This window comes from Mya arenaria, chromosome 3, assembly GCF_026914265.1.
Source record: "Mya arenaria isolate MELC-2E11 chromosome 3, ASM2691426v1".
Taxonomy (NCBI): domain Eukaryota; kingdom Metazoa; phylum Mollusca; class Bivalvia; order Myida; family Myidae; genus Mya; species Mya arenaria.
The window spans coordinates 84,829,097-84,852,321 of NC_069124.1; the positions used below are offsets into that span (position 1 = coordinate 84,829,097).

General features: G+C 34.5%; 1 protein-coding gene across 1 annotated transcript; it reads right to left on the reverse strand.

Annotated features, from left to right (window-relative positions):
• Positions 1–4,592: 4,592 nt before the first annotated feature.
• On the reverse strand, positions 4,593–22,023 carry LOC128228992 (calmodulin-A-like). Its single transcript, XM_052940603.1, has 6 exons — positions 21,921–22,023; positions 10,607–10,637; positions 9,793–9,936; positions 8,001–8,132; positions 7,703–7,828; positions 4,593–6,474 (listed from the first exon to the last, which is right to left on the reverse strand). Exons 1-6 carry the CDS (start codon positions 21,939–21,941, stop codon positions 6,440–6,442), a joined length of 489 nt encoding a protein of 162 aa, XP_052796563.1. The 5' UTR covers positions 21,942–22,023; the 3' UTR covers positions 4,593–6,439.
• Positions 22,024–23,225: the final 1,202 nt, after the last annotated feature.

The following is a 23,225-nucleotide window of genomic DNA, read 5'->3' on the forward strand; positions in this document are numbered from 1 at the left end:
TTTTCCTGATAGTGGTAGTGGTTTTAGAGTTAATAACGTCTTCCCGTGCTCATTGGCTGCACGTTGGGTCGACTCGACCGAATCCCCGGTGTGGTCTTACGGAGCACTACGGACACTTACAGGCTCAATTTCCCGCATTAGCGGAGGAGTGGCAAAGCCGAAATCAGGATCGTGTAACAACAGTGCATACTCGAACACTATTCGCAACCGGAAATAGAGGGGGCGTCAGAGGGGCCATCAACACTAACATGAAGGCCGCTCAGTCAAGCTCAGTGCACATCACGTTGGTTCTTTTGCATTGCTGCAACTAATCTTCCGTATAAGAAAGCACAGCGCCACCGATATATAGAAAAGCTGATGTAGGTACATTTATAAGAATTCATTGGTCGGTTAGTTTTCACCAATGTCGCATAATTGGATGCTTATTTTGACACATTTACATGTTTAACCTTCCATAATTATGCTGCTTCTTTACATTCGTACGGGACTAGTGACAGCGAGCCTCGTTACAGTATAATTTTCAATATGCAGTTTTGCGGACCGGTCATTTTTTTACGAAAACTTGTGTGTAACTAGAGGGTAGACAAATACAAAACAAATATAAGTCTAGACAAGACTATCGTCTGAATAACTATCTGCTTGTTTTACAATATAAGATGTCTTTCCATGTAGTAAGAACTGCCCATTTAAGTGCCAAGCTATGTGATTAAGTGCCTTATATTATACGACTTCGGATCTCCTGAACAAACGTATAATGCTTATGAGCGACTGGTCAGTCTCTATCATGAAAGAAGGCACTTAGTTGTCTGTACAATTTCCTTAATATTTGTAGCAATCAATCTTTTGCCATTTTAACAATTTAGGCATCAAATTCGAAACATGAAGTACGTAAACCATGAACATAAGGAACAAAATGTAAACACCAAGGTCAGGTTAAGTACTGGCATGTCGTGCCAATCCAGCCCTTGTCATACTGTGTGTAAACTTTCTTATACGTATTTTCCATAATAGCGGGCAATAAAAACATAGCGAAACTCCGAAATAGAGCGTGAATTTTTACACTTAAATTGCAAGATTCTTCGAAATAACAAGATATCTACCGAAGTTATGACAACATATCTCAAATACTAGTCTTAAAGATAATCACCAGACAACATTAGACAGGAGGGGTGAAACATTTCGTCTGAACAATACCCAATATGAATCATGTTAGACCATTCCCCGAACCCTTCCATACAACAACGACTTTCGCCCTTTTCATGGCTGCTTTTTATTTGAGAAAAAAATGCACACAACAAATTATTTGTTGGTTCCACGGATTTTTTCTACAAAAAAATTGGAGCTGGATGCATTTTTTCATTTTTTTCATAAAAACTAAAGCGAGGGAGGAGAGAAAAAACATTTTTTATAAACAATATAAAGAAGAAAACATAACTGCCCTTCAACCCATTTGAACACAATCTTGAATTTAATCTTTAAATAAACAATGAAAAAAATGTTCCAGCACGTACTTTTATAATGCCTTAAATTGGAATTAATAGTCGTTTGATTACATGATTTACCATCTGTATCCATGTATCACGTGGTATTTATCCAAAGTCATGTGATTTCCGATCGTCGGATACCTCCAATACTCGACTACGCTATGCTTTTATGAAGTTGAACGGAATTAAAAACCATGGTTGCCGAAGATGGCATGGTGACACTGATAATTGTACTGAAAGGGAGGTAACACTGCTTGGAGTTTGATCTTAAGTAGGACTTTAATAGCTTAAACCTTTGAGTTCAGAAGGTTGCTGTGACCTTGACCTTGAAGGTTGGTACACGGGTCTTGTGTGCGACACGTCTTCATTCTATGTGGGGTCACTTTTGCCAAATCCGACATTGTATGACAATGATATTGACCGGACACATTATCAGTAAGGCTTGTATAGCAAAACAAACTCAGTTCAGAAGGATGCTGTGACTTTGAAATCGAAGGTATGGACACCAGTCTCTAGAGCGACATGGCCCCATACTATGATAGTCACTTCTGCCGAATAACTTTGAAATCTGACTATAAATAAGAAATATATGGACCGGAAACGAAAAGTTATCAGTAAGGCTTATACAGCAAATTATACTTAGAAGGTTGCTGTAACCTGACCTTTGACCTTGAAGGTTGGTACATGGGTCTTGTGAGCGACACGTCCTCATGCTATACACATACATAGTTCAAAAGGTTGTTGTGACCTTGAAAGAAAGAACTCGGGACTTGTGAGTGGCACATCCTCATAATTATTATGATAGTCACTTCTGCCGAATAATTTTAACAACTGTCCATGCATGAGAAAGATATGGACCAGACACGAACTTTTATCAGCAAGGCTTATTTAACAAAACTTACTTAGTAAAAAAGGTTGTTGTGGCCTTGAAGGTAGGAACACGAGTCTTGTGGTTAACACAGCCTCATGATATGGTGGTCGCTTCTGTAAAATAATTCTAAAATCCGACCATGAATGAGAAAGATATGGACCGGACAAAAACGGAATGGACCGTGCGACACATACTAAGTTTACAAGGCTAGTGTGACCATCACCTTAAAGGTAGGGTCAAGGGTCTAGTGTGCGACACATTTCCATGCTTTAGTGGTCACTTCTGCCATATCATTTTAAAAACCGGCCATAAATGAGAAAGGTATGGACCGGACATAATCGGGACGGCGCGCGTGATTCCCATATAGCCACCACTTCACTTTATGGAGTACAGTTATACCGCTTCTTTTCGGAAATGTTTGAAACATCTTATCTAGCTGAATCACTTTAACACCATTTGCAACTATATCTAAACTTTTATTTTCATTGATTTTGAATATTTTAAAAAAAGGAACGTTTATATGTTTGTTTTACACAGGCAGAATAAACAATTTAGAAGTCGATTTATAAACATTTCCATTTTCCACTTGATTTAATATGGGGGTGGGGGTGTCCATATCACTGTAAAGGTAACGCGCCTGTAAATGCCTAAATAAACAAAAACGTTCAGTTTTTTATTATGATAAATTACAAAACATGTTTACCGGAAGCCGCCATTTTATTTGAAAAAACGTAAATGCTAAACCAGTTTATATTTATCTACGCTCATCGGTTACTTTCTTCTTTGAAACTAATCAATACAACTGCGTGAAAAATCATAGTTGATTATAACAAGAAGAATATTACCACAAAGATTCTGTTGATGTCGTTAACATTTTCAAAAAAGTATAGGTACGGTAAATCCACAGATGGAGACATATTCATATATATATATATATATATGGTGTGGCCTTACAAGGAGGTAAATATGGAAGACACCGGATGTTTTGGTTTGGTTTAATATTTTATTGTTGCAACACTTCTGCGCTGGCAAATGGCCATTTTTTACATTTCGATTCTGTTTCCAAACAAACTCTAAATATATTCTATCGTTCGCGAACGAAAGCATCCAAACGCATCTAAAACTGCATATATTTCGGTTTAGGAATGAAGATAAATTCGCAATTGCTTACCAATTTGGTTCCCATCAAAATCCCCTTTCTGCTGGCGAGGTCAATACTATGGGTTACTGTTGTCTAGGTAAAAGCACACGAGGGGATTGAACTATTTAAGTGAAATTTTGTTAAGTGCAGTGAAAATGCCTTCACTAGTCGGCGCCCAGATGGCTATATTTGATATTGTCCAAATTTTGCTCCAACTCAGGGACCAGTTCATAAATGGCAGAAGAATGTTTTCGATTTTTTCCACCTTGCACCATAAAATAAGAAGTACAGTCTATACTTTTATTGATAGCGAAGTCTTAAATGATAACGACCCTGAATATTATTTTTTTTTTTGAAATTTTTGATTTTAAATACCAAGTTTTCTCCAAATAGATGAAGGTTACACGATTCTATAACAATTTGTTAATTATGTTTCTCAACCTCCTACGCAGTAATCTCCCTTGGCGAGCAGCGAAATGGGGAGAAATGAAGACATTATGCTTGAGTGTTTGTTTCGCAGATTTCATTCGAAAGAATAAATTGTAATGATTATTTCCTCATGATGTATAGTCTTTTTTATCACCGTACTATTCACTCATAACAGAAAAGTGTGTTCACAAAACAACAACAAATATAATTGTAGCAGTATTATCAACAATAATGTCTTTCGAACATATGTAGCATATGTATACCTAACATGTTATTGAAGTAAATAAATAGTGATCTACATGCATGCTTTTCTTCTATTTTTTTGCGCCGACTTGATGCTATGCATGAACTTTTATCTTGTTGTTAGTTGGGCGGTAGAATCCTTTGTGATGTGGAAACTTAAAATTCCTCCCGTGCTAATTTTTGACAACAAAGTTAAAATATGTTTTCATAATGATCAACCAGTATTAATGAAGACGGGCTTGTATGTCAACCTTTTTTTCGAGAAAACCAAACATCACCATTTAAGCGTACAACTCCGGTTAATTCAACGTGATACTGGTCGAGTAGTATACGTGTCCGCCAACCAAGAGGTTGTTTAGTCGATCCCCACCATTGGTACTTTTTCAAACTATGCAAACTATTAAATTTCTGTGTGAAGATATTTAATACTAATTCTTGTTGCAACCAATTGAAATTAAGAAACTAAAAAAACACATGATAAACAATACATTGTAAACATCAAAACAGCTAACAAGGAAACATATTCAATATGATACAATAACACGTGACGTTATATATACTTGTCCACATTGATATATGAGGGGCATGCAGTAGGTAATGCATTCGAGGAGATCATACTTCTGCTGTTTAAAATGATCTGCATCTTATTGAAAAAAAAATGATAAAACCTTTGGGAAATACCACATAGCTCTAATAAACATCTTTGAGTTGTAAAATGCAGCCATTTTAAACGTATTGTAACAATATTTAGTTAACTTAAGTCACTAAAATTAATATTTTTAAACAAAAAAGTTGCGAATATCGAAGTGAATTGTAAGCCTGGTTTGCAGAGCCTTTGAGTCTTCAGAGATATTTTAAATTGTACGTTTACATTACATATTGTATTATATACGTGTCCCTAGACATGTTTGCCCCTAAATACTTCAAGCAAGCGTTTTGCACGCATGTATTGCAACTCATTATGAACAACTCGTTCATACCTACCACGTGGTATTTAGGTAAATATAGAGGGGCGCTAAAAACATAGCTCACCAACGACTCAACGAATTCAATAGACTATTGTATTTATCTAATGTTCCCAAATGATATTGGCAGTTATTAGTTGCATTAAATACTGTGTGCCCCTCCCAAAAATAATCACATGTGAGGGAAGACAGTGTACAGCTTTTATCTGTTTTACAGGGTGAGGAATCACGTGACTTCAAATGGGTTCTCACATGGGTAATCACCGGGTCACAACCGATGTAAACAAACAAGTAAGTGACGTTAATTTCTTTTGATAGAAAATGCATGAAAATATTATTTAGCCTATTAAAGGCAATGCTACTTTCTGCTTCAACATATGTGAACTATTTAAAATGTGCTTGTATTTAAATGATGCAATCCTTTGCCAAAAATTGACGGAAGTTGAAGTTTACAAATTTCTTTACAACAAAACTAAGACAAGACTACTTTAACTGTAATTCTGAGTTAAATGTATCTCTAAACAATTGATTCTCTAAACAACAATTTATTGAAATTACAACATATGTATCATTTAAATGACGTTTGGCGATATAATATTTTTTTTGTAAACTATATATAAAATCAAAACAGACTTGGCAACAATATTAGACTCAGCGATATAAATATGTACTGTAATGCAGTATTTATATCAATTTTTACAGACCAACACACATAAATACGATATCTGTACTTTTAAATAATACAAAAGCGTTACAAAATAAGAGCATCTAGAGCGGATGTAAACGCCTGTCGTTATTCTTTATCGGCTATTTTAACCAGGGAAATGAGTCTAATGCTACACATACCAGTAACCCACTTGCGTACCAAGTTCCGTCCGAATAGTTTGAAAGTTGTTTGAGTTATTTCAAGATTTGCTCGACAACACGACACCAAAACTATGCCAAGATATCGATCTTACCGTTAAAGTACAGGCGTGCTAAACTATGAATTGCATTTAAACACATAATCTATCAAAAATTCCGGTCGTAAGACTCTAACGATAAATAAAGAGGTCTTCAGTTTTATTATAATACATCTTAAACATATAAAAAATAGAAATAAAATAGAAAATGCCAAGGGAGATCACCCTGATGTGCACTTGTATTCCAGTATAAAGAATAACGTTGTCAAACAATACAAATAAGTACGTCTAAAACTGTTCACACGCATTAACACTCTTATACAGTATCAAAAATGATTAAATAGTCACGCATTTGGCAACATTTCGTAGGTCCTTCGTATATATGTCATCGTAAGTAGACTCCTCTACATAAATTTGTTAGCTATGACTTTGGAAAATTCTGAAAGTAGAGATTAAAGAGTTAAAAGAAGACAAACCTATTACATTACGCAAAATTCATGACTTTATCTTGATACTTTATAAAAAAAGTAAAACAATGATAGTTTCCTTTAAAATCCAAAATATTTTACGGATGTAAATATTACACCAATTTTACCAACCAAAACAAATGAGCTTGGATTAATCCTTTCTTAAGAAACCTGATATGTTTTGATAAATTGGGACAAGGTGACTAAGTGCATGTCTTAGGGTGATTACTACTGATAAGGCAGCAGACAAATGATGACGAACATCGTTGGGGGAAACGTTGGACTGATCGACTTCTGTAAAAACCGTTCTGCGGATGAATGTCCTACAGGGAATTAATTAGAAACGGCTTATTTGGTAAAACTGTTTTCATAATTGATTGAAGCATAACATCCATAATACATCTGTGGGAATTGTTTTTGGGATGTCCTGCGGTGACTGGCTTGTGCAGTCACAAAGAGGATAAATAAAATATGAAGAACCCTGTTATTTCATTGAGATATCACTGGAATTAACAGCGATACATTGAAATGCCGAACAACAGTTGTGTACTTATTTGAATGTCCGCAACTTCGAAGAATATATCGAGTTCAATACAAGTAACTATATCATCTATATTTCGCGGGAAGAGTTATCGAAAGAGATCCTGGTACTGTGAAATATTACCGACTGATGTAATTACAAGAACGGTAGAAGTTTGTTGGTATTCGATACCAAGATCAGCAGTGTCGGAACATGCAGTATGCATGAGAAACTTAAGGCCTGTAAATATTTAAGAGATATCACCCCAAAACCTGCGTTTACAGATTCCTTATCTTCTGGGAAGGGGCGTCATAACTGAATGTGACAGTCCGCGACTCAGTTATCGGAATAGAACACAAGTTTAATTCGTTTCAAGCAATGAAACTGTCTGAATTTATCATTGAGCATTAGAAAAAGTGACGGAATAGGTTGCGATCGGTCAAATAAGAAAATACGCAATATTTTTACCATGGTTGTAATGAAATGAAATGGCAATTTAATATTTTGAGTATACATTTTGTCGACATCTACATCTTGTTTTACATTTCCCCAAGTCCCTCGCCAGTCACCAACCTATCAACGCCTTTACTGTTCACGAACTAAATCAAGGTTATTCAAAAACTATTGCTTGTCACTATGATTTTGGTTTTCATAATCCATAGAAAACTAAACAATACGACCTTCGAAGCTGATGGATCCGTCTCCATCCATGTCCGCCTCCCGGATGAGGTCAGCAAAATCTCTCTCCGTCATCTTCTCGCCGATAGAACTCAGCACAGCTTTAAGCTCCTTACAGCTGATCTTACCTTAAAAAAGGGGCAGCCGTTGTCCAGTTTCTTATTTATTTTTTTACTATTTTGCACTTTTCTAATATATAATTGCATAAAACATTGAACAAGTAAATGTGTTAATATATATATATATATATAATGGATGCTTGCTACAAAATAACAAAAATAAATCCGTGAAATAGCTCACCATCTCCGTTTTGATCGAATACTTTGAATGCCTCCCTCAGTTCGGCTTCGTCACGTGATATCTGCGCACGCGCCTCCTGGGTTTTTGTTGTCATCAGGCTGACAAACTCCTCGAAGTCGATCTGACCGTTACCTGCAAAAGCAATATAAACCGATATTTGCCTGTAACATCAATGGATAAGAAACCGCTACCGACCTGCAATTCCAGCAGATACGTGTGACTTGCCTACAAAAGCGATAAATAGAAACTGTTACCAGCCAGTTACACCAATAGATTAGAAACATGCCTTCAAAATCAATCAATAAGAAACCGTAATTGAAAAAGATAATAAACCGTTACCAGCCAGATACACAAATAGATAAGAAACATGTTTTCAAAATCAATAGATAAAAAGCCGTAACCGGCCTACGGTAAGAAACCGTTACATATGTGCGATAAGCAAAACATAATAAACTTTTGCCGGCCTGTATTATCAATACATAAGAAACGGGCAACTACCTGCAAACGCGATAAATAAGAAATCCTGTTTTAGAAAGCTTTGCTAAAATAGAAAAACACAAAGACGCACATTAAGAAAATAATCCGGCATGATATGACAATTCAATTAAATTTATATGTTATGTTTTCCAATAGATATTTTGCATCAATGTAAAAAATTAAATGTTTAAAATGTTCTGGAGAATACATCTTCATTATTTCATTATTAAATGATTACACGGATGAAACATCAATTTCCCATAGTTTCCATTAAATATGTACATGTACATGTATGTAATATATGCGTATAAATGCTAAAACTATGAGGCTTCACATCTGTTTTGCCTTTAAGGCGGTATACAATGGTTGATAAACAAAAACGTTGAATCAGTTCAATGCATTTTTTTCTTTTGCTGTTAAAAAGAATTGAAATATAAACCTCAATGGTTTCGTTTTATGCAAGTGAATTAAAATCAATTGAAGGCATTTCATAACATTTCAATGACAATACATGTATCTACTACTGAGACTTTCAACAGTCGTGCAACAAAAAACATATGGACAATACCAGCTACTAAAAATGTTTGCACAGTTAGCATTGTTGCATTATTGACTGCACGGACAATAGCTACGACTTAGACTTTCCGCGATCTTGCAATACTGCACGTATGGACAATACAAACATCCGAGACTTTCCACAGACTGGCAATTGCCACTACTTATATTTTCCATAAATCTTAAAACAAGAACCATAACATTATGGACAATATCAACTACTTATAATTTCCGCAGATCTTAAAACGAAACACATATATACCATAACGACTACTGATACTTTCCGCAGATCTTGCATAAAAAAAAAACATATTAATATGGACTATACTTACTACTTTTTTAATTTTATTTCAATTTTGGAAAAAGGACCAAATGGATAATATCAGCTACCCTTCACAGATCTTGCAACAAAAACCATATGAGCATTATCAACTACTGAAACTTTCCGCTGCCCTTCCAAGCTCGGAAAAATACCAGACTTTCAGCAATAACCTTCCAAATTAGACACCTTCGCCAGCATGCTGACTTGAGACTGAACATTTTATTATTGCCAGATTATTCAGTTTTTGCTTAAAACAGAATATCAATTGTTGACAGATTAATTAGTAAAATGCTTCAAATTACCCAAGATACGAACAAAACACTACTTTAACGATCGCAGACACAAATAGTTGAAACGTACCAGGCAAGAGGATTTTACATTTGCTCCTTTATCTCAGTTCGTCATTCTAACTAACTTATAATTCCCCCCTTTACGCACCGTCGTCGTCAACCTCCTTAATGATGTTCCTGATCTCAGCGTCTGGAATGATCTGTCCCTGGACCCGGAAGGCGTGGCCCAGCTCGGACGCCGATATGCGCCCGTCCCCGTCCCGGTCAAACATCTCAAACGTCTTTCGCAACTCTACAAACACGGGAACATCAAAAGAGTTATTTGCTTGCACACAAAAAGGCACATTCGCCTGCCTCGTCCACATGCAATGTTAGACATTATTTCGCGTTGGCTTTGCTTACAGTGACACTCGTGTTTAAAATTAACATATTTCGGACATATGTATATGTATAACAAACGTAAATTCTGAGCTATCAACTTTTAACTTCTTACTAAATCATGCATCTATGGAAAATTTGTATATGAATTTAATAGCTAAAAAAAGCACATATATTAAATGACTTGTGAGTCCTAAAACATTTTCAGTGGCCAAATACCGTCTCATTAGATTGAACTACCGTGTTTTCTGCACCTTTTTTTTCAAACTCAACACGGTATCCTTTATAAGAACCATTGTTTTCAATATGTATTAATCCTTTACGGTAAGTTAACAGTTGTTTTAATTGTGGTACTGCTTCTTTGGGAGTAAGAGTGCATCTTAAATTTCATAACGGCATCATTATGGAAAAACGTGTAGTTTTTTTGTCATAATTACAGGAAAAGACAGTGTTTTGGAACAATAACGAGACACGAACATCTGGTATACGTCCTCTTTGTTTTAAAGATTAATGGTTTAATTCCAATAAAAGAATTAATCATATTATTTGTATCCCGAGTAGATGATACGACTCTCCTTTCTTACCCTTCAGTTGTTTGCTAGCTATCTTTGGTCCCTGTAAAATAAGAACATGATCTTTACTACATAACCAATGAAATATTTTAGCATGATTAACGTCAGTACCAACAAGTGTTTTTTAAACATTTACTTTTTGGTGAAGCTCTGTAAGATGGGTTTTGATGTTAGACCAATTAAAAACTTTATATAAAGCGCCGCGTTTTTAATATGCAGCAAATAAACGTATCGACTGGATTACGTTTCAAAGAAGACGCAACAAATTGGTGTGTTATAAATGAGAACTCACTTTTCACCCAGTACTTACTGCAGCGGAATACTCACCAATTTTGAGGAATAAAATTTATCTATTTAATAGAATCATATTAAATACATGTAGATGGTATTAGATGGTATTTGTAAGTATTTCTTCCAAAGAAATTCTTTTTTTCAAGTTCATAGATCTCGATTTTTTATCTATGAAAGACACATTTAACTCCAATTCGAAAATAGGGTTAATTAATCTCGTAATCCATAAATGGATCACGCTTGGATATTTCCGCGAAACGAGAACGGTATCTTCTAAGCTTATCGAAGATTTCCGAGTTTACCGGAGATTGCCGAGGTGATACGTTTGCAAATACATTGATAATCAATTCGTTACTTTTGGGAAGATCAATATAGAGTAACTAGTTCAGTACCTGAATATCAAACTCAAATAAACCTCCCCGATAAATACACTACATTCATGTTTTCAAAACGCGCTAAAATCAAAATTACTAAGTAAATTATTATATAGAGCAATTAAAAACAGGAATTTCTTTCTTTTCTTTTGTACTACCAAAACGTTTATAAGTATCGTGCATTTTGTCTTCGAAGAAACATGTTTGTTTATTTTTTGCTTGATTACCATTTGTATGCCATGTTTTTCTTTTATTCGTCATTTTTTACAAAATTGTACGCAAACTGGAAGCAAAATGAAACGTGTTTTGAGTTAAGTCGACAGCCAATTGGAACATATGCATGTCTTCTAAAGCTGGCCAGCTACGATAGTTAGACACTCATATTATAGAGTATTTCGCAAGATATAACGTCTTTCAAAATACCCTATAATATATTTTCAAAGAAAAACAATTGTCCATATAGTAGTTACAATGTCAATAAAGACAGATCTTCCTAACCCGGACACTGTTGTACTGCTGGGTCTTTTCAAAAATCCGGTAAAGTGCATATTCACCATCACAATATTCCTTGAAACAAAATGACACAAATTTGAAAAGAAGGAACTAAATCAAACACCAAAATACGTTCACACAAACATAAGCAAATCAATCATAAATAAAGTAAGATACTCAAGAGACAAATCCATGTTGAATGTATTAAAGAATGCCTTGCCCTATGAACAGGCATACTTTTGGTTTTAAAAAATAACACAACCGCTTCACGTGGTTAAAATATCATTAATAGCTTACAGCTGATTTGCTGAAATAAATGTATTAAAAAAATGGCTTCTCACGGATTCGGACTCTTATAACATAATTGTAACCTATTTTATATGTTTCTTTTTATATTTAATGTATGGCAAACGGACACAGTAATTGAGTGCTTATATACAATGATTGAAAAGGGGGGAGAACAATCGAGTCGTTGTAATGACCTTGATGTCGTTATCGGCCTCGTCGGCATTGGCGGCGTAGTCGTGCACAAAACTTGACCATCAAAAACGTACCGTTCAACTTAAATATGTACACAGTCTACGGTGAAGGTGTGCACATTTGTTGCAAGGTCATTAGTTCTGGGTGTTATAATTGTCTAGTTATGTCCCTTGATAGTGTGAAGAAAAACAATAAAACATCTTTAGTCTTGATCCTCACTCAAAAACAGGTCTGGTTGAAGTGAAGGTCTTGCTATGCCGCTCGACAACTTGAACAATTTAGGTTTTTCCCATTTCTTGATAATCGTTTAAGATACGCACAAGTTACCTTTTGAACATATTACCAGTGATAAATCCCCAGCCGTGTGGCAAGGCACATACCTCTAGTCCCAATACTATTATTTTCGAGTTATGCTCCTCGACTTAAAACACAGAGAAGCGTCCAAGTTCGCTCTGCGGAGTCGTTGTTTTCAATTCATAGTAATTTAGATGTCTTTTAAGTACTAAAATCTGGAACATTAAAAACCTCCCATACAATGTACAGTGAACTTTGTCAAAAAGATTCTGTCAATAAGTTCACTGTACTTTTTTAAAAGCTCATTTTATTTTATGTTCATAGACTCAACTCAACTCAACTCAAGAAATTATAATTATGAATATTTCTGAAACAAAATTAATTGTACTCAATTACACGATTAGCTCTAGAATGGATTTTCCTTTAATTATTGACCAAAGGTTTGTATTAACGTTATTGATGCGTTTGTCCAGTTTTAAAATGAGCAAGTAAACAAAATTTTGATTGATGTTGATATAAAAGTAGTCGAGATGGTGATTGGGGTAGAACGTTTTGGGCATTCTTTGCTGTTTCGAGATTTCGTGATTACTAAACAAACTGCAGACGTCATTCCATCTATGCCTTTTACCTTCTTTAAAGAGTTTCTTTTATTTTCTCAAGGTATGCATAAAACTGAGTCAATATAAAATAACCTCCCATGTATCGTGAGGGCGGAATATATCTAAATGGATATAAAGATCCCCTTTAAATCATAAAAAAGTTATTTTTGAACTGTCAGAAACTTTAGTTATTTTGGTTTGAAGATAACATATACATACATAGCTCTGAATCGAATCCACAAAATCATAAATAAAATAACACTGCTTTGTTGGTAAGGAAGAAGGAAGTAAGAATAAGTTGCAGAAAGAGTTGGAACGAATATTAAATCTAAATTATGGAGGAATCATAAAATACATCAATTGCAATGTTAATTCCAAGCATCATGTATTAATTTTTTTTCTAATAGTCCGACTATTAGTACTGGACATTACTAGTACAAACTCGCTTATAAGGTTAGAGATCGATACCGGTTATACATGCCAGTCTACAGAGATAAATTCACGAGGAGTGATTCTCTGCTCCAACGGTATTGAGGTTACACATTTTACATTTTCTGTTCCCTTTAACAATGTTGTTGTATCTTCCGGTTTATATATATAATGTATTTCCACTCAGTCTAAATCTTAACAAAGCAGTTCGATGATATTCTTTTCTTATCAATATTTGTTTTGAATTCCTTTTTAAACTTAACATTAAGAGCTTTTGAATTTAATATTAAAAGCTCTAAAATGTTGATGGAAAGTTTGATTTCCAAAACTCTTTTATGATATTAATATATATGTGACAAAAATGCTAGAAATAACTCTTTTGTAAATATAAATGTAAAACAAAAATGGGCAAAAACTGTTAAAGATCTACAGTGCATTTAGTAATACTTGGTTATATTATAAACATGAAACACACTCCTTCCATGATTAAACAAAGACTTCGTGATCAGTATGTCCTAACATGGTCGTTATACTTTACAGCAACATTTTAGAGCTCCCCCTCTTTACATAGAACAGACAATGGAAAGTGACTAGGCCCATCCAAAACAGCCGTATTGAAGGTCTCCTAATGTACCACCGAAATGTATTTACAACATTTGTGACTTGTAAACTTCATTAGAATTATAAAATCCCAAACTTCAGAGCCATATGGATTTTCCTCATCTAAGAATCAAATTACAACAGTTAAGTCATCACATCAAGTTTAACTCTGCTAAATAGATAAAATATTGTTTATATTGTTATAAACCTTTAAGGTTTGTTCATTTACACAGTGTGTGTATACCACCTTATAAATTACGTCATAAATGCTACGTCGGAAGGCAACATACTGCTTCAAATAAAGACTTAAAACAAAGATAACTTTTCATTATCATCACCAATTTAAATGAAACAAAGACCAGTCTATCATGCTTAAGGAGCCACACCATCGTTTTATTACCGGAGTTGATTAGGTGATTAGTTTCCACAAACACTTCGACAAACCTGTTTCCAAAATAATGTTTGACAGTGCTTAATCAGGCGGCGGTGTTGTGAAATGGTTGTCGAAGTGTTTAAAGAAGGCGGAGCTCTTTGAGCGACATAGTCTGTCCTTTGTCCATTTAAAATGGTGAAAAAAGTCATCGTTCGAAGCAAAATGTTGCGTTACGATGTAGCATATACATGTATGACCAAGCAGTGTACATTATACCATTGACTTGTATTTCTATCATGGAAATCCAACTATGATAAAATGCATGTCATGACTTAATTCTGATAATAAACCTATATTTAATATTCACTTTTTGCTGTGTTAAGGTTTTTGATAAGAGACATGATTGTATTAAATAACCTTTAAAGACATCCCTACACACATAATGTTAACGTCTCTTTAGGTTTGTAAATAATTTATTGCAAAATTACATTATTTTTTCCTTTCATACGTGCATCACTTGTATTTGTTTTGGTTATAACGATAAGCTTTGTATACTTTAGTAAAATAAACATTCTGTTCTGTTTCGTTTCTGTTATAATCCTGAAACTATCCCTTAATATTTATATAATCGGGACCAAAGGAAGCATACGTAATATATCTAGAATATCTAGAATAAACGGCCCCATCAGTATTTAACTCTCTACAACTTCGATACAAGAATTTAAATTCAATATTTTAAAATGTCTTTGAAATAATAATAATAATAATAATAATAATAATAATAATAATAATAATAATAATAATAATAATAATAATAATAATATTATTACAACATGTTACACCGATAGCTTTCTTCTCGCATACTCAATCGTTTTATAAAACAGTTTATACAAACGTGTCCATTTGTTTAAGAAATAACTTAAATATATATATATGAGGACATTAAGGAACCACTCTTACAAAAATAAAGTGTTGTTGATGTACAAATGAACTAGTGCAATAAAAAGTGCAACTTGAAACTAGTTTAGTAGCCAAACAATCTAAAGATAAATGACAAACGGACAGACAAACAATAATACAAGTATAAAGTATAAAACAATTGCGCTTTTTATGTTCAAGAATGTTAATGTAGTTAAAAATCTTGCTGTTTTTGTATTTAGAGCTTTTGAAATAAGGAAAGAGTTAACTAGGTAGCGCAATAATTTATAAAGAGTTTAAGCCTTGAATTTAAACGCATATTTCTTTCATTTCTTTGTGTGTATAGTTTATCTATGTGCTATACATGCTCGAATACTAAATGTTTTTACATTTGAACTATTGACTATGATCGCCATATAAATATATATATGAATATGTATCAGCTTTTGCAATGATCAAGGGTCATATCGACTTATTTCATTGAAACCATGTATTTTGAATGTTTGAAATGAAATAAAATCATCTTCTTCATCTTCATCTTTAATAAACATACATTACAATAATCACACAATTACAATTATCATACATCTAATCCATAATAAAGAATGAGAAATGTATCAATACAATTCTAGGACCGCCATGAAGCTGAAGTTAATATATTTTGTAGACTGTGAATTGAAATAATCCTCTCAGAAAGCATTGTGAAGAATTAAACTGTGTTAAACGAATATTAAGATAAATGTATGGTTACAATTCGCAAATTTAACGCTTTATCTCAATTTTCTAAAACACGTCAATTGTAGTTATCTTTTTAACCATCATATAAATATTGTCGAACGAAATTAACGCCATGGATTTCATTATTTCTGAAAATCGATGGCAATCAAAAACTCAGTGGCTCATACGATCATAATTTATCGATGTCATGTCCATGCAGTTCTCGCGGACTATAATTGTTTCCCCATCTCGCTCACAATGGCAATTTTACATCGGAACGGCTTCCGCCCAGAAAATAGTCCAGGGTATAGCAACGCCGTCCAATCTAGGGGCAATCATCTATCGCCGTGTAATAGTGACAAAATCAATGGCAGTAAGATAACTGAACTCGGTTATTCTATTTGCTGATGGTCTGTGTGCGGAAATGATCAAGCTAGGAAGCAATTGAAGATAAAAAATAATATCATTATTCAATGTTGCGATAAAACTTGTCAGGTTTACTCCCGACCATGAAAACACGCGGTATATATAGCAACAAATAAATAGTAATTATTTCCAAACATATGCATACACAGGTCAAAATAATTTAACTCAATGTTAATGGAAACTTCTATCATTCTCTCGAAACCATTTGGAACAACTTAATTTATAGTCGTGTTTCTTTCTTTTTTTAAATTTGTCGAAATCGATCGTGGACAATAGACTAGGTTTACATGTGTTTTGTTTTACCAGGTTAACTCAGTTATGTAATACTGCATCTGTCTAGTTGAGGAAGGATGACGTGACAATGAAGTATTGATCGTTATGATCACATCACAAACCTTCTACGAAATAGGTTTTGCTAAATACACAGCTTTCTGCGATACCTGTACTAATAGTTACTTAACTTGTTTTACCCAAAGCATAGTTCTCAAAAAAGTTTCAAGAAAAACTATTGGACTAGTTTAAGCGCTAAGACATATGAAATAGACTTTAAGTGATCAGAATTTTTTTTTTTTAAATGTATGATTTCACACAAAGTTACTTATCTATTTTCCAGTGTCTCTGCGTTGGACCAATTCTTGTGACCGTTCATTCAAAAACAACTTGGTTTCCATAACATAACAGTAATTATGTAAGGGTCGGATTCGAACTTACGACCGCCGGTTAATTAGCTAGGTGCGCTATCAACTAAACTTATAGGTTAAGTTATTCGTCCTATCGAAAACTAAAATATTTAAAACAAACTTTTTCATAACATTAATCGGGATAAAAAGACACTAGTCACGTTTATTTTTTAAGAATATAATTACGATTTTTACAAAGACGAAAAATGTTACCGATAGCTAACTGAATCTTTCCTTTAAGAAACGTTACCCCGAGAGCACAAAGGGACGGAACAGAATATGGTAAAAGGTAAACAAGAACGTTTTTTCGACGTTGTCAAGCTCAAGATCAAACTGTATGTATTATATTAGGCTTTAATCCTGGTACGCCTCTCCATAAATAGTTCATCTTCTCGGAGACGGATTAACAATAAGAGCTTTGACAAAATGTCAATACTCGAGAGCTGCAGTCAATCTTAAGTGTTCCAAGAGTTACTTAAACAAGTAATATTACCCTCTTCCGATAATTTGCTAGGGAAGTCGGTAAAATAGCTTGTTATTTTGGAGAAAGTAACGTTGATTAGGCTTTATGGCTCCAAGAGGCCAGACAGAGTCACGATAACACCATTACTTGATACGATAGAAGTGTCGAGCAAGATGAAAAATGAATAACAACTGAACTGTCAAAGTATGGCGAATTAAAGAATGGTTTCGTTTCTAACAACCGATATTACGTGAACATAATTGATGGGCCGTTATTTCTTTAGGACAAATGGAAATCCAAATATTGCGTTGTTCGCTGAATTCTGAAAGGGATTGTAATAAAAAATGAGGTTTTAAGTATGAATCATTGTGATTAATGCTGTTGGGAAGTTAAGCAAGACAAAAAAACTTCGAAGAATGCGTTAATTTTTTTTTTTACAATTACTGAATTGAAATAAAATACCAAATTGCAGACATTGATTAATGTAGATTTTTATTTATTATTATTCCTTCTCTTTTCTTTAATTTAAGTATTTCAACATAAACACGATAATTATTAAGCGCTCTCTGACGCCACCCTTTTCTCATAATTCCCTGATAGGTGGCGCTGTTTTTTTAGCGTTTTCAGTGTAAAGCGCGCCGCCAGCCCAGCTTCAATGCTTTGAGCGTCTAGGATAATTTACAAGCTTAAATTTGACTTTGCCACTCCAAAGCTTAACGTAAAATCCATTCTTCTTCATGTTACATAATTTGTATACAGTTTAATGCTTGAATATACGAAGCCAGTCACATACATGTAGGTTAAATGCAATGGACATTGGTTGTTGTTCTGAGATCAAACACACTACCACCAGGTTTGTACGTGTCAACAATGTATACACAACTTTCATTCTGTCCCATGTGTTGGCGAAATACGTTTATTATACGACGCCACTAACCTTTCCATGGGTACTGGCCCCAGGGATCAATGTTGTTGGTCATAGTTGTTAGGAACAGTGGACATTATGTAACCAATTCATAGTTACCCGTTCTTTGACTTGCGCCAGTGTAAAGCTCTGTCACACGAGACCCCCACTTAACCGTCCGTCTAATGGGGTCGGACCGGGATTGATTGTCAAGTTTCTTACCATTATACCTATGTTCCAGCACATTTTTACAGTGTTTGGGAAATTTACCCAATTGACACAGGATTCTACTCCACGCCAATCAAAAGACGCATTGGATGACAAATAGACGTGAACTCTTGTATTCGATTGTTAACAAATTTTGAAGTACGTATGATGAAAGAGAGACTTCAGGGACAAGCCAGGCAATTGATAATCTTTAGTCGCATGCGCTTAGCTCTTGCGTAGTGCATATACAGTCAGTTCGAGTCGTGAGGGAAGGAGAAGGTGGTTCTACATTGTTGTTTTTCCTTTGCAATACTGCTTTTGTTATTAATTGTATTTTTATTGGCAACAGGTATACACTTCAACTTCTCACGTGCCCTAAATAGCAATATCGATAATTTCAAGATGGTAAGGATTCGATCATGTTATTATTTCTTTTCAATCTGATTAAGTTGTATTTACAAGGACAACATAACTACTGGAATAGCAATGCCCTACATTAGGCATAAAAACAATACAGAAAAGCACGGATTACACAAGAGGATTTGACGGCACTTTCAAATTTGATGAAGAGTGCTTTCTGGCTATATTTTTGATCGTAAATAATTTGTTTTGAAGAGTGATGACGGTAAGTCCCACCAGGCTAATGTTGTAGTTTAAAAGCAAAAACGACGGAACTATAAACAAGATACAAGCTACATCGATTGATCGACATTATGAGCCACACATGCCAGTATTTATGTATGTTAACCATTTGACGCTTACAGCTATCATTTAATTTCAATCAGATTGTGAAGCAATGCATTCAACTGATCAAAGATCTGTCAAACATCAATATTTCTGCAACTACTCCGTTCCTGAATTTGAAAAAGAACTTTAATAAATCCCCATTAGAGCCTAGCTTACATAAATGTTGTGTTACGTTGGTAATTTGATTTGATAGATATATCATTGGCAACTAAAATAACTGGAAGATATAAACCAAGAATTTCTTTCATGTTAATGTAGTTTATATGTTTAATATTTGATATCGAGCAAGGTATTTGTACTGTGCAATTTCCATAGCAAAGTCCCAGAGGAGCTAACTTGAATATATGTAACACTACGTCCGCTTAATAATTGGAATGTATTGATATGTTGACGGGGGAGTAGACTAGAACTTCGTAAGAACACAGCTACGACTGATCCTACGTTGACGGGGAGTAAGTCTCATTAAGAATGAGCAAATAAAAGTAAAATAATGGATTGGTTGGTTCTAAAATAGAAAACAAGAACACCTTGTATACAATATCATTAAATTTTAAGTTAATTCACATTTGTGTATAGTGTGAGTGACTAAGAATGCTGAAGGCAAACGCATGTTATCAATTATAAAAAAAATAAGATAAAACTGTAAAAAATATAAACTTTTGGTTAACGGTTAGAACTGAAGAGAAGTTAATGTGAATATGATATGCGGATGTATTATAAAGAGTGACTATTCTATTTGATCTAAAGGTTAAGGGCGATATTTGAAACATCAAAGAGTGCTCTATTAATTAGCTGTGCAGAGAGACAAGCCAAGTAGCAGACATCCCTGTTGCGTTGTTGAAGACCATAAAAACCATGCTTCTAAAGAGCTTATGTCACAAAAACATGGAAACTGGTTTAAGATAATTTTAGATTGTAACACAGAAATCAAACATGAACACAACCGCAAACACAAGGATCAACGACCGAATATAGCCCAGCACGTATATGTATACATATAAGGTTTTGTTTTAATAGGGCGATTGCCATTTCAGTCGCTGTAAAATTCGCAAAATCTTGGGTTATCATGTTCGTTTTGAATCAATTGTAGTTTGTGATAAGACAATAACTTAGTAAGAAGCGCTTTAAGCTTATCATTCCGAGTTCAGTGGTTCGAGCCCCGCACCTGGATCATATTTTGTTTGCAGGAAACATGTTATTATGTTAAACCCATTTACATGTTTACGAGGGGTTACTGGAGTTGGTCCATTGCAGAGACACTGAACAGTGAGTTCTCATGCTGGTTTGGGGAAATATTCATATACTCATACAAGCAGCTATTTTCCGAGGGTATTTAGAAAAGCATGACCCCATTTTCGCAAGTAGGCACTTTATCTTATTGCGATACCTTTTATGAAATAGATCTTTACTTTTAGTTTCATTCTCCGGATATATAACATCGATGTTATAACAAACTTGTTTTAAATGCCATAACCTTGTGTCTCTAGACGAGGTATATGTTAAATTGATGGCAACTGGGTTTGTCCCTGTAGTAGCCGTTGTAGTATGTACACGTTCCAGTTGAACGCGGAATCTCTCATTATCTTATACTTCATTGAAACTCGCATAGTCACTCTCTTAATGTTTATGTATGTTCAATCGTTAACAATGAACACACACTTCATGCCTATAGAATACACTGTAAATTACTATGACAGCAGATTTCGGCTTTCGTATGACAAATTCTTTATTATTGTTATTTTGATAAAATGGAATTTCTGTGAGGCTACATAATACCAATTCTATTAAATATGTTTTTCGGTGATTTATTGAAATAAACAGCGGTGATTAATTTACTATTTGACACATATAGTTAAACAATATGTAATTGAACTGTTTGCTACCGTTTCCTGACAAGAAAAGAACGTAAATGCACACTGTGCTGGAAGGAAATATCAAAGACGTCTTTAAACTAACATTTGGCGCTAATATTTCAATTTAAATGATTTACAATCCCTCGTAAACGCTTACGGTAATGAGTTCACACGTAGCAAAGCCAGGCTAAAATAAACCTGTTTGTGCTGGCTCAGATATTGCCATTTTACAAATATCCTCTATATCCTTTAAAAAGGCGCACACTTTCATAAGCAATAAGCTTTAAAATAACTTTTCAATTTGGTCTTTGATATTATCATTTCGCAGTACTATACTACATCAACTAGTTTTTAAAAGAATGTATACTATATTTTACGTGAATATGTTTGAAAGTCTGTATACCTTTATTTATACAATTGAATTCATGTTACTTGTTTATTCCGCTACATTGAGCTACATATTAGTTAAATGTACATACCTTTTTATGTTGCTTTGACATATCTGTTAATGTTTTGAGATCTATTGCAGAAAGTTATACGTTCCCACACAATTTAACATCGCATTGACTTCAAGAACACTGCATCCATATGTACGATGAAGTTAGATATAGCGCTTCTCGTGTACGTATTGAGACATAGCCGTTATTGGAGACCTCGGTTCCATAGCAGGCGACACAGTCAGCAGGGGGAATTGTAGGAGGAACAGTTATAAATCCGAGTAAATGCATTCCTATGTTAAATTCCAATTGCTAGCGTGCTATGATATCAAAAACATTTAAAAAAATATATGCAAACCGAAATTAATTGCATTCATACGTATTTTAATACATTATACCTTCTTGCATGTTTGGACCAAACAGTTATTTATTTATAATACATTTTTGATAAATTTGGACTGATAATGTTCTGTCGTAAGTACATACTGAGAATGGCCTGTATTTACATGGTTCGTTTGTCTGCATGTATAGACTGAGAATGTCATGTCTTTACTTGGGTAGTTTGTCTGCATGTACAGACTGAGAATGGCCTGTATTTACTTGGGTAGTTTGTCTGCATGTACAGACTGAGAATGACATGTCTTTACTTGGGTAGTTTGTCTGCATGTATAGACTGAGAATGACATATCTTTACTTGGGTAGTTTGTCTTCATGTATAGACTGAGAATGACATGTCTTTACTTGGGTAGTTTGTCTGCATGTACAGACTGAGAATGTCATGTCTTTACTTGGGTAGTTTGTCTGCATGTACAGACTGAGAATGACATGTCTTTACTTGGGTAGTTTGTCTGCATATATAGACTGAGAATGTCATGTCTTTACTTGGGTAGTTTGTCTGCATGTATAGACTGAGAATGACATGTCTTTACTTGGGTAGTTTGTCTGCATGCACAGACTGAGAATGACATGTCTTTACTTGGGTAGTTTGTCTGCATGTATAGACTGAGAATGACATGTCTTTACTTGGGTAGTTTGTCTGCATGTACAGACTGAGAATGTTATGTCTTTACTTGGGTAGTTTGTCTGCATGTACAGACTGAGAATGACGTGTCTTTACTTGGGTAGTTTGTCTGCATGTATAGACTGAGAATGACATGTCTTTACTTGGGTAGTTTGTCTGCATGTATAGACTGAGAATGACATGTCTTTACTTGGGTGTTTGTCTGCATGTACAGACTGACAATGACTTGTCTTTACTTGGGTAGTTTGTCTGCATGTACAGACTGAGAATGACATGTCTTTACTTGGGTAGTTTGTCTGCATGTACAGACTGAGAATGACATGTCT

Bases quoted from the DNA above. Each gene is read 5' to 3' on its own strand.
- LOC128228992 (XM_052940603.1), bottom strand. From the start codon at position 21,941: ATGTCAAAGCAACATAAAAAG. The intron at 8,133-9,792 runs GTGCGTAAAGGG...TTGCTTTTGCAG, and splicing joins TAAGGAGGTTGACGACGACG to GTAACGGTCAGATCGACTTC. The intron at 6,475-7,702 runs GTCGTATTGTTT...CTCTACTTTCAG, and splicing joins CGGATCCATCAGCTTCGAAG to AATTTTCCAAAGTCATAGCT.